The sequence below is a fragment of the Condylura cristata genome, unplaced genomic scaffold (assembly GCF_000260355.1).
Source record: "Condylura cristata isolate star-nosed mole 26May11 unplaced genomic scaffold, ConCri1.0 scaffold00011, whole genome shotgun sequence".
Classification (NCBI taxonomy): Eukaryota; Metazoa; Chordata; class Mammalia; order Eulipotyphla; family Talpidae; genus Condylura; species Condylura cristata.
In genome coordinates this window covers 50,134,751-50,148,762 of record NW_004567112.1, presented here as the reverse complement: position 1 = coordinate 50,148,762, position 14,012 = coordinate 50,134,751, and the positions used below count along the sequence as shown (strand labels likewise).

General features: G+C 32.3%; 1 protein-coding gene across 1 annotated transcript in view; it reads right to left on the bottom strand.

Moving 5' to 3' along the window:
- Positions 1-14,012, bottom strand: part of PCDH15 (protocadherin-related 15) — a 565,802-nt gene that overhangs the window by 316,167 nt on the left and 235,623 nt on the right. Inside the window, exon 5 of the mRNA XM_004681080.1 lies at positions 10,657-10,827. Coding sequence (XP_004681137.1) covers positions 10,657-10,827 — 171 coding nt within the window. The remainder of the gene's footprint in view (positions 1-10,656; positions 10,828-14,012) is intronic.

The following is a 14,012-nucleotide window of genomic DNA, read 5'->3' as shown; positions in this document are numbered from 1 at the left end:
AGATGGAAAAAAAAATGTGTAAAATGATGTAAAAATAAACTTTGTAATAAAAAAAAAAGAAAAAAAAACTGAAGGGCAGAGCAGCTGGGAGTAAAGTCAAGAACTCAGTCTGTTAGATTTAGATATAACAGTAACACAGGCTAGATAATGTCAATGAACCGAAATTTATTTCTCTAAGGTCTGGAGAGGTAAAATCCAAATGCTAGATTCTGTATGGTCAGAGCACATTTCCTGGGACATATGTGATTGTCTTCTTCAATTATGTAGAAGAGATGGACAACTTCTACCTGTGCTGTCACATGGTAGAAGGAAGGAGAGGTCTCATTTCTAAGGTCATTAATCCCATTCAAAAGGTCTCTTTCCTCATGACCTAATCAGTTTCCAGAGGCCACACTTCTTTACAGCTACCATCGCATTATGGGTAATATTTCTTCATATGAATATTCATTTTGTAGCAGTGAGTGAGAAAGACTATGGAGTCTCAAGAAGACACTTAGGTATGATCTTTTATACCTGAAACTCGTTGAAGCAGGAAGTGAAGCATTGCAGCATGGATGTGCCATGAACAGATGTCTATTTATCATAGCATGTTGAAAAAAATTCAGGAAAGCCTGAAAGCCAGCTATAGAAATGTACAAGTATGTGACAGCTCTAAAATACTTATTATTTAAGTATCCCATTGCTCAGCATCAATTTTCTCTTATTAGGATTATTACAATTTTATTTGAGAAAATTACCTTTACCCACTGAAGTTAAAATTTCATCAGAGATTAAATACTGGGGCACCCACGGTGGGTGGGGATATATTTACAGGTATTACATATTAGAGAAAGCAATTTTAAAGAACTGAGTTATGTTTTAATTGTGGAGGCTACCAAGTCTAAAATCTGCTCTATGATGCAGGAGATTGCAATACCCCACTCTCACCAATGGGCAGGCTAACCAGACAGAAAATAAATAGGTATAAAAAGTCTTAAATATAGAATTAGATCTTTTTGACCTCACAAACACATACAGGGCACTGAATTTCCAAAATGCTCATATTTCTCATGTGTACTTGGGACATTCTCCATAATATATCACATTCTGAGACATTAAATAAATATCACCAACTTTATGAGGCCTGAAATCATATCCAATAACTTCAAAGATCACAGTTATAGAAAAATATAATCAATTATTGATAGAAAATAAGGAGGGCAGCATGAGTTTGATCCTTAGTCAGGGAGGTGACCCACATGGCACAGCAGACTTCTCTTGTCTTTTCCCTCTGTTCCCTTCAGCAGTGTATTTCACTAAAACTGCCTGTTCTTCTCCCCACTCTGTCTCTGGTGAATCCTCTCACCCCCATACATCTAGCTTATATACCCCAGCTATTGTACGCATAAGTAAATAAATAAATATAAAGGAGCTACTTAACATGTAGAAACTGAAAAACACACTATTAAAAGACCTTTGGAATTAATGAGAAAATTAAAGCAGAAGTAAATGAACTAGAGAGACTGTAAAACACACTACTAAAAGACCTTTGAAATTAACAAGAAAATCAAAACAGAAGTAAATGAAATAAAAATTAAAAACAATATAAAATATCAATGAGACCAAAAGTTGTATGTTTGTTGTTGTTTTGAAAAATAGACAAGCTTCTAGCAAGGCTTTGTAAGAAATTAAGGGAGAATTTTCAAATTTCTTAAATACAACTAAGAAATAAAGGACAAATACAAGACATGCTACAGAAATTAAGGGATAACTAGACATTACTTTGAACATCTTTATGCTAACAAATTCACTTACATAGAAGAGTTGAACAAATTATAAGCATTACACAATCATCAAAGGTTGAACATGAAAAGAAAAAAAAAACACAGAAACCCTGAACAAATCACAAGCAAATAAACTGAAACAGTAATCAAAACTCAAAAAAATCGAAAGTGTAGGATCTGAATTCTACAACAGCATCAAAGACGAACTTAATGACTGTTTGTTCAATATCTACCAAAAAATTGAAAAAGAAACAGTACTTCCAAATACCTTTCACAAGGCTAATACTAGTTTAATACCAAAATGAAACCAGACTCCAAACAAACAAACAAAAAAATTACAGAACAATTTTCCTAATATATATGGATACAGATACATTTACTAGAAATCCTAACAAACTAAATCTAGCAATACATTAAAGGGAACTTATGCTGTGACCAACTGGAATTCATGTGAGGCATGCAGGGATGGTTCAAGACATGAAAAACAGTAAACATAATTCACCACATCAACAAAAAGAAAGATGAAAACATAAATTAAGACATGCTGAGAAATTCCTATGATCCAATTTTTATTCATAATGAAAACTTCAAAAAATTGAGAATAAAACATAGCATAATAAAAATCACTTACAATAATCAACACAGAATATCGATTTTCAAGTGATAAACTTTTCCACTAACATCTAATACAAAATAAATGTGTTCACTATCACCTGTACTATTCAACATTGTATTGAAATTTTTAGGTAGAACAAATTAGGAGAAAGATATAAAAGGAATCCAAGCTTGGAAAGAAGACAAAAAAAAGTCATTGTGGATAACATGCTACAAACTTATATTCCGTGAGAAAATCTAACTGAATAATCAGTTTAGGAAAGTGGTAGATAACAAAAACAAAACAAAACAAAACAAAAAAACAAACAGTAATCTTCCTATATACAAAAAAATGAGCTAGGAGAGGAAAAATTTGGAAATTGATTTCATTTACAATTACACAAAAAAGTTAAAAGCCTAGGAGTTAACCTAACAGGCAAAAGATCTACCTAAGAAACATATAAAACACAGTTGAAAGGGATAGAACAATGAATTGGGAAAAAAAATTCCCTTCTTATGATTTTCAAAAATCAACATTGTCAAAATGTCTATTCCACCCAAAGTAATACACAGGTTCCATGCAATCTGCATTGTATATTTCAAAGAATTGGAGCAACTACTACTGAAATTCATATGGAATCACCCAAGACCCCACACAGCAAAAGCAATTGTGACAAAGAAGAAGAATGGAAGCAATACACTTCCACACCTGAAGATAAGCTACAGGTCCCTCTCTGGTGGCCCAACAGGTTAGGACACAGCACTGCTAGTAAGCCACTGGGGCTTTAATATGGAGTTGGATTCCTGGCTCCAGGGGGGAGGGGAAGAGGAATGGGGGGGGTTATCCACAAGGCACAGCAGGACTCTCCTGACTAGTCTGCAGCTCCCAACAGCAGCACACTTTGTCAATCTGCTTTTCTGCTATTTACTCTATTTCTAGTGAATCCTCTCACTTCCCCTGCACCTCTGGCTTAAACCCCAGTTCTGTACGTATATATATATATATATATATAAAGTCACAAAGCCACAAGAATTAAAATAGTACTGTATTGAGACAAAGACAGACACAGAGAGAATAAAAACAAAAACAAATAGAGGCTCCAGAAATAAACCCATATATACTTGCATAGTTAATGTATAACAAATAAGCCAAAAACATACACTTGAACAAGAATAACCTCTACAGTAATTAGTGTTGTGAAAACTGGACATCTGCATGCAAAAGAATGAAACTAGACCTGAACTCATACCTATAGAATATCCAATTCAAAATGCATCACATACTTGTATGTCAAAGATGAAATCACAAAATATTTATAGAAGTAAACATAAGCAAAACATCTTTATGACCTAACCTTTAGTGAAACATGTAGGTGCTTGTCTCCAGTAGAAAGGAAAACAAAAGCAAACATAAACAACTAAGATTGTATCAAACTAAAACGTTTATGAACAGAGGAAAAAAACATAACTCTACTGAATGAGAAATGAAAATACATCCTTCTAAGTGAAGAACATATCTACACACCATGCATCTGACAAAGGACTGATATTAAAGAACCCATAATCATAAACACAAAATAAGTAACCCAATCAAAAATTCAGCACATGAACTTAACAGACATTTCTCCAAAGAAGACACTCAAAATTGCAAGGGGCAAAGGGTGAAAAGAAGAAAAATTGTTAACAATCACTTATTATTACAAAAGGCAAATCAAAACCACAGTGACTAATCATTTCACACCGGTCTTGACAATGGCCCATACTGAAAAAACCTGAAACAAGAGGGAACCCTCCTACACTGCTAAAGGAAATGCAAAATGGCACAGCCCTATGGAGAACAGTATAGAAAACATTAAAAATGGAATTGCTATTTGTCCCAGTAATTCTGACCATATAAGCATCTACCCTCAAACTTCAAAAACACTTGTTTGAAAGGAAACTTACACTCCCATGTTTACTGGAACATTATTTAGTATAGTGACATTATAAAAATAACCAAAGTAGCCCAAATCAAATCAAGAAGATGTGGTAAGTATACACAAATAGTACTCAGTGATCAAAAAAAGATAAACTTAGGCATTTGTGACAACATGGATGAGACTGAAGGGATAATACTACATGAAATAAGGCAGTTGAAAGATAAATGCAAGGTCATGTAACTACTATGTGAAATGTAAATCAAATAAACTTAGAGACAGATAAAAACAAGCTCAAATCCTTGATTGGTGAGTATAAAAATGAAGCACCAACCTGGGAAGAGAAATTGTTTGAACAACAAAATGTATGAACAAAGATGGATGAAAGCACAATAGCCTATGGTGGTAAAATAAAGTGAGCTGGTGTTAGGTGTACTACAGTGGTAATACCAGATGGAGGTAATCCAATATTACCTCAATTAAGAATAAATTAAGAGCATATGAGAAATAAAATATGGAACTATAACCTGGTCAATTTGATAGAAACAACTATCAAAGGCTCTATCCCTTCTAGTCAAAAAATGAATAGTCTAAGCTAAGTCATTCAGATGCTTTCCCCTGAATATGTACTTGATTAGAGAGTAAAAATTGTGTATGTGTTAGCCCCCATAGTCATATAGAGACACATGATCCTCATCCTTTATCCATAACACACAATTATGAGTAAGTTTCCCAGTCTCTAGCTACTAATCCCTTTAAACACATCACACGTAGATTCTGTGAGATCTAATACTTTAATTTTCACACAAATCAGTCATTTGCTTTGGTTTATTTGAAAAACAAGAAAAACAAAAACAATACTGTATCTGCTTTAAGCAAACTCCAAATATTTGCCAAGACAAGTATATTAATTAATAGTGATTATTTTGAAGATTTGGTCTTAAGGATGGAGAAATCCCGATTTTTAATACATAAAAATTGAAAAAGCTTTCTGCATAATTATAAATTAGAAAAGTTAAATAATAAAAATATTTTAAATTATCAAATGAGACAAAAGAAGAAATTTAAATGCTAAATTTTAAGTGTTATGTAGAGCCGAAGTAACTTAGTGGTAGAAGTCCTTTTCTGTGTCTTCACAGAAAAGGAGATTTTTCTGGAACACTTTGAAAAAAAAAAGTGTTGAAATCCACTGTTTTTGTAGTGATAAAACAAGTAAGGAAGTTAGGGACAAAAAATTTGTAAATCAGGTAGACATTTGCTTGAGTGATATAATTTGGGCTCACAGTGTTACACCTTGGCATTTTGCAACAGTTGCTATCTCTTTGTAAAGCAATTATATATTGAATAGTTAATTTAGCATAAGTGGTGACTGCTAAATCTGCTATTTAAAATAATGTCACTACTGATCTCAAAAAAGGAGTTGCTTTATTTTATTATTTTTAACTTATTTTTTTAAATTACTTTTATTAAGTTAAAATAGTAGGCTTACACTCTTGTACCTGCCTTGTGGATTGTATGTTTAAATCTACAAAGGTATATACAGGTCTGTATTTTCATGCTCTAGCTAAATCAACAAGAGCGACAGTAGGAATCATAGCTAACAATGTGTGTAGGCATCACTACATTATAAAAGATAATGAGGCTTCTGTGGGAAGTTCAAGTAAAAAATATCTAGAAAAAGCATAAAATCTAACTTTTAGAAGTCAAAAAATATTTTAAGTCTGAAAACACATCTATAACATAGAGAAAAATCTTTGTGAGTCTATGAAAGGAAAAAAAAACCAAACAAACCTGTATAGTATAAAAGCCTGGAAAATCTCTAAGATTTAAGACATTGAAAATTTAAAGTAAATGAATGAATAAATAAAATAATCTAAGTACAGAGATTCATTTTTTTAAGCTATTAAAATTTCAAGAGGAGAAACCCAAGGCTATCAAGGACAGGAGAAAAATCAGCGATTTTATAAAAGACAAGAGAAGAAATTACCAGATTGTAATATATTTTATGATAATATGAATCAAATTATCATAACTCTTATAGTGAGTGACAAGTGTCCCTGAAAGGAGAGCACACCATAAATAAAACATAATAAAAATTATCTGTGATAATTATATGGAAATTGCAATTCTTTTCAACAAGCACTACAGAAGTATATACTCATGGTATACTAAGTCCCATTCAAGTGCTTTAAATAGGGATAAGGAAGAATTCAGTACAGTGTGAATTTCAGACACTGGATGACCTATAAGTAATAATATAGGACTGTTATTAGACTATATAGGTTTGTTATTATACTATATAGGACTGCTATTATTACTATATAGGTTTAAGACACCAGATTCATATATTTATACAGTCAAATAATAATATTAAGGTTTATTAAGACTTTTGTTGAAAATGCATTTTGTATTAGAAAATACATAAAACATTTAGTAAATAAGTTTATCTTTAAGGAAATAATATGCATTTCAATAAATATATTTATTCTATTATATTCAAATATATTTAATGTGTTTAATATATATTACATGCTATACTTTTATATTTTATTACATTATATATTATTGTATATAATATACTATATTATTTTATATATTTATTATATAATATTTTTATTATATTCATGAGGTAAATGTTGTACTTGACTACCTTTTAAGTATTTTTCAGTTAATAAATTCTGCCTACATTGTAGTGATACTAACAACAGTTTCTCAAGTCAAGAACACCACTGAGATAATTGTTTGAAAATTTCCAATCAACTCAAAAGGTGAACAGGTGTCAAACTTTCAAAATTGAAGAATCGTCAAGGAAAGAATCTGTAAGTATATAATTAGAGTCATCATGTCCTGTTCAGTTGACATTAATGGTTAGTTTTCTTGCTCTGAATTGTTAGATCTTACCATTGAAAATTTTCTATTTCAGCACAAATATATAAAAGAAAATAGTAAAGGAAAATTTAAAAAGAATAAAAGGACAGACAAAGGCACAGCAATTTGAATGTGAAACTCAAAAACAAAGCTCGGTTCTTAACTCTAATAATCCAGAAATGTTCCAAAATAGCATGTAGAAGACAACATGAAAATCTATAGTTCATATAATGTCTGAAGTTTATATTTCAGAGTGCTAAAATATTTCCTCACCCTTTTTTTTTTTAATAATATGACTTGGAGATCAAATATACCTCTATCCTTTTAATCTGGCATATGTCTGCCAACAGTAGAAGAGACATTACGAACTACAAGGCTAGTTCCTAAACTCTTCTATGTCTCTGGGGAAGCTTGTTCTTAGAAAGCCATGCCCTGCTGTCAGGTAGTTCAAACAGGCTCTGAGAGAACCAAATGAAATAAAATGGAAGCTCTATCTTAAGCTTCAATGGAGTTCAGGTCAATAGTTAAAATCAATTTGCTATGCTAAATATCCTAAAAGTAGACTCATACCTCAGTCAAGATGCCCATGTTTATGTTGTGTGGCCTGGTATAGAACATTTTCAATTTTATGAGCAAATTTAAAGATCACAATTTGAAGGTTTTGGTAGTTTTTTATGTAGTGTTTAATCATCAGAACAAATGCTTAATTTTGTAAATGAGCATAAATTTTTCTACCTAGCAATAAAAACATACCCATTAATGAAAAATATGTGGAACAATTATATGAACATACATTCTAAGTTTCTAATTATTTCAAAGATTCTTAAAGAATTAGTACATATTAAATATGATAATAAAACAAAGCTCCCTCATCCTGGGCTATTAAAACATTTATATAAAAATAAATTATTTTCTTTTTAAATACCTTTCTACCTTCTTTCACAATATAGGATTTCTCCCCAAATAAATCATCTTAGTGTCCTCACCAACGAAATACCCATTAAATTTCTACCACATACCACCATGCTAAACATTCCCTTTATTTTCACCCTCTTACTCACTGTCTTCCTTTTTCTGGGGTCTCTGACATAGGGTCTGCTTTCAAGGATGAGTCTTACATTTGCCTCATCTAATACTTTGCATTGGCTGAATTGCACTGAAGTGAAAACATTGGGTATTTATTTTTCTTCTAGCTTAATTCATTCAGAATAATTCAATTTTCATCCATACCACCAAAAATGGCATGGATTTATCCTTTTTGATCCCTGAATAGTACTCTTGGATATGGTGCCAGTTCTTCACCCAGTCATTTGTTTTAGGGCATTAGGTTGTTTTTTGGTTATTGTAAGTAGTGCATATATCAACATAGGAGTTTGGGTTTCCTTACAATTAGTGTTTTCTTGCTCTTTGGATAGATACCCAGTAGTAGAATTGCTGGGACATATGATAAATCCATTTTTAGTCTTTGAGCAACCTCCTTTTTTCCATAGGAGACTCTATATTCTCACCAACAGTGTAACTGGTGTCCTTTTGCCCCACACTTTTTTTTTTTTTTTAATATGGAGCATTTTCATAGATATGTGGTATTATCATTTATCACTGTTGTTTTGATTTGCATTTCCATAATGATAAGTTACACCATTTTAAAACAAAACACATTTAACCTATTAGATATATTGCTATGGAAATTTACTTAAAGATGGTATCTCTGAGAGCTTACCTATAAAATGAGTATAATACTAACAGTGCAAAAGAGTTTCAGCTAATATTTTTGTAGACTTCAGTACATTTCATGACACACTGGACACTTTATATAAACATTGGCCATTATTTATATTTATATCATTGCCCAGAGTCTGGATCATGCCACAACCTTTTTCTTCATTTATTTTCCTCAATACACTACATACAGTTAAGGAGTCATTTCACTGATTCATTTAATTTTAGTCAATATTTTATCAGTTAAGTCTCTTCTCTTGGTATCTCACTGATACTTCAGCTATCAGAACCAATAAAACAGTAGCCCTCAGAAGAAAATGCTTATGGATAAGATTGACAGTCTATAATGTCAAAAGGAAAGAATACTCAATATTCCTTTATAAGGTCAACACAAAGTGTTTTCCAAGATGCAAACTCTGTCTTCTTTTATTTCTCTCCATAAGTTAAATACTATTAAATACTCATAGGACTGATTCATGAATTCAGTAATTATTTACCCTAAGTCCTTTATCTTGGTATCACACTGATATTTTAGTTATATAAACTAACTTGAAAAAAATAAGCTACCAATTCCTAATGTTTAATGTTCACCATCACTAATAGTTTTCTAACTGATTCAACAAAATTAATGTCATGGCATACAGTTTTAGGTAATCTACAATAGTCTCAAGAAAAGTTCTGCATTAGCCTTTTCATATAAAACACTGAATTTAGCTACTAACTTATATACCATTTTCTTTGTTTAATGCATACAAGATGTGTCATTTTTTTCCTTCCGTTTTTTATTTATGCAAGCCAACAAAACCAGTGAACAGTTTTGCCAATAGAGATAAAAGTGTTAAAGATTTACTGTTAATAAAATCCATAAACATAATATTAGGTAAGAAATCTCCAAGGTTAATGCACTGTAAGTTATATTTAGCAGCAATTTTTTTCAAAAGTCTCATTAATAGAGAGGACCCCCAAAACTGTACTCACATGTTTGAGAAAAAAAAATCAAATACTTCAAAAAATACTGACAGCATAATATATGTTACCAGCCCAGAAAGTTGAATGCTTTCCAGATGAAAAGCAAAGATAGTTGACTACTGGAAATTTTATTTATCAGTATAAGGGAAAGTTAATATTTTAACCTCAGCAGGAACACTATTTGCTTTATAATTTTTTTTATTTTTATGTATGTATACCTATCATATATAAAGGCTTGAATTCTAAGTTCACGACAATTTTTAGCTACATTAGAATTTTTACAAAGATGCATTTTCTAGTACTGAAAATATTGATTCAAGCCTCCCCTTTCAGGTTTTTTTTTTTTTTAATGCAACTATAAGTGCTAGATATTGTGTTAAGGACTCATTAATTCCCACTGCCAAACAGCTAGGTATAATTTTCAGTAATAGTTCACAACTCTAAAAGGTAGAGTATCCTTTTGCTGTGTTCCCTCTGAATTAGGACTACATGGTTAGGTGAATATTTTAGAAAACACTGGAGACATTTCCCTTTAGAATAATCTAGAATCCTTTGAAATAGAGATCTGTTACAATTTTAAAAAGTAATATTCGATGTCAAATGGCTAGTTATTTCATGAAATACTTATAATTATTAAAATGCAATTATGCATCATGACTCAAAATTTACCAATACTTTCTTTAATGGCTTATTCATTACCCAAACTAGATTTTCATATTTTCACTTAATATGTCTGCAAATCACTTGAGCAGGGTCTCATTACTAATATGTCTGCAAATTACTTGAACAGGTGTAAGGGGATGGGAAAAAAAATGAAATATATTTACCGGCGTTCTTAATTCAGGTATGGCAGCTTGATAGGTGAGTGGCCGACAATCACGAGTGTTTGGCACAAGGACACAAGGAAGAAACATTGGACCTAAGTCATCTCCATCCAGAATGTCCACTGTGAGGGTGGTGGTGGTAGTCCGCCGTTCATTCAGATTTTGTGCACGGTCCTGTGAGAAAGAAAATTTAAATGAAAGAATGGTTTGTAGATTTTTTATATGTATAATTTATTTTTACATCATTTTGTTCATTTTTTCATCTCAGTTATAATCCCCATAGGCTTCCCATCACCAAATCACCCTGTGCCATCACCAGAGTCCAGTGCATTTCCCTCCCCCCTCTGTTTTTGATCCCAATTCCCCACTAGTAGATATTTTTTAAAACTTTATTTATGCATACAGACCTGGGGTATAGACCAGAGATGCAGGGGTGGGGGTGGGGTGTGAGGATTCACCAGAGACAGAGTGGGAACAGAGCAGGCAGACTGACTGAAATATACTGTTCAGAGGAGCAGTGAGCAGGATGGAAGAGCTCTGCTGTACCATGTGGGTTACCTCCCTGGCCAGAGATTGATACTTGCTGTATTGGCTGTGGATTTCTTCACAGAGATATACTTTAACTCACTATGACAGCAGGGAGGGCCCCAGTTTGTAAATATTTAGATGCAATCTTTTACTTTTAATGACTAAGATGTAACCTTCTTAACCCAATTGTTTGAAATAATGACATTAGATGTATAGTAAAATACATTTGTCATTAACTCCTAGATTCATGAAAAATACTTTCTACTAACTATACTTTTATAGATATGGCCTTCAACTACCATTTTACATTATTAATCATTGTAACATATTTTGTAATGTGCTTAATCCATCCTTAGAAATCTGATTGTTCTTTGATGGATATTATGAAAAGAAAAGCTACCATTAATTTAAATAAACTATTTGGACTCTTCTGGAATAAAAGGAAACTTTAGGGCCCTCCCTAGTGGTGCAGTGGGTTAAAGCACAGCACTAAGAAGCTAAAGCCACTTCAGCACGAGTTTGATCCCAGCTCTGGAGGTGACCCATATGGCAAGGCAGACTTCTCCTGACCCGCCCTCGGCTCCCCTCAGCAGTGTACCCCTCGCCCAGGTTGCCCTATAATTAAATACTTTGAAAGAAGTTGCAATTTCAGAGAAAAGTGTGCTTGTCACAAGTATGTGAGACATGGGTTAAACTTCCCTTTTATTACTGGAATATTTACTGGCAAGAGAACAGTCTTTGTGGTTTATTTTTTGTTTTGTTTTGTTTTTCTAGTTTATTGAGATATAATTGATATACAGCATTGTGAAAGTTTAGGGTGTATACTACATTAATTCTGATATTTTACTAGGTTTATCTGATTTTGAGAGGAAAATCACATAAGTAAAATGCTGTTTTATCATATTTATCAGGAAACACAAATGAGTATATATCTCTATATATATAGATTACAGGTATGTGTGTGTGTGTTTAAGTGTCATTCACATAACATATTTCAGTTGACTTTGATTACCAGATTGAGGCTGTGATTGTCAGGTTGTACCAGTGTAAGGTTGCTCTTTTCTTTTTCCCTTCCCATTTCTTTCGAATGAAATTACTATTGTCAGTCCATGCTAAAGTGTGATGATTATTTCATTTGAAATTTATATTGATAATATTTATCTAGAAAGTGTTGTCTAAAGGATATAAGGAATACATAATGGACCTGAGTTATCTTCATTATGAAGACAGACTATGAAGATAGTAGTTGCATTTTGTCATTCATTATGACAGAATCTAGAAGTGTCTTTACTTCCATAGGATTTAGTTATCTCAAATAATTACATTTTTCTATTTCCTTACAGTGCTATTCTATACAACACCAAAAAAGTCTTCATACTTATGTGTGTTCATAAAAGTACTAACAGTATTCAAACGTTAGAAATAATCCAACATCTACCAATGAATATTTGGAGTGTGTGTGTGTGTGTGTGTGTGTGTGTGTAAAATAGCATATAATTGAGACACAAAATGAAATACTGATAAATATGACATGGATAAAAATGTTAGATGCAGCAAGTTAAGCAAAGAAACTAAAAGTCACATAATATATGATTCAACTTATATGAAATATCCTGAATTGGTGAATCCATAGAGAGACTAGAAACTAGACAAACCGGTGGCCTCAAAGGGCTGCAAGGGCAGGTTTAGGGAACACATATTTAAAGGTTCTAATCTCTCTTTAGGGACAAAAAGCAATATTTGACCAACAATATAAATATGCCAAATGATTCTGAGTTGTTCACTATAGGATAGATAATTTTGATCTTTCCTAATTTGCTTGATCAAAAAGGTCATAAATAAGTGTTATAAGGTACACTCTTAAACAAAGAAACAAGAACCCTGAAAGCCCTGGCAGCACAGGTGTTAAAGACAGCACTATCCACTATTGTAACATGAGTTTGATTCCCAGCCAGAGAGCGAACCCACATGGCACAACAGAACTCTTGTCTTGCCTGCTGCTCCCCTCAGTAGTTTATCTCAGTAGATTTGCTTATTCTGTCTCCATTCTATCTCTGGTGATTTCTCTTAATCCCGACAAGACACCCCCATTCTTGTATGCATAAATAAATATTTTAAAAAGGGCAACTCTGTTCATGAAATTTTGCAGGTGCAATCTTTCTAGAATGTAAAAGCTGCGTGACTAGTATCCTTTGATATAGAAATACATCATAAGGTAGACTATGGTCAAATTTTAGGGAAAAGTTTGAACTTTTAAAGTGTGGTAACCCACTAGAAAGCTCTAAGTTTATATAAAGATTATTCAATACTTGAATAATACTTATTCAAGTATTATTGAATAAATATATACAGAGAGAAACCATCTTGAATCTTCCCTAATCTCACTAGAACTGAAATTTCTATGAGTCAGGTAGCCACAAATTTCTCCCTGAGCAAAGTTTTAAGTCCATGAAAATAAAATATTCTCTATGGAAAAGTATTATCACAAACTTGCTCTTTTTCTCTTAGCTCTTGCTAGAAACCCACTCGTTCCTTCCATAGAAGTCTCTCCCCTTTCTCCAATTAAATTAAGTAATTATTCTCTGTTATTTTCCTATTTAAGGAAATATTTCTTTTGTTGGCTTACACATACATATGACAACACCATTTCTTCTCTATTAATCTACTTTTATCAATTTAATTTGTAAATGCCAAACTAAAACATAAGGATAGAGGAAAAGTTTGTCTCTTTGACAAAAGTATAATAGGATTTTAATTAATTTTTTATAAAAGTACACAGATAGGCCCTCCCTGGGTGGCGCAGCGGGTTAAAGCGCAGCACTGAGAATCTA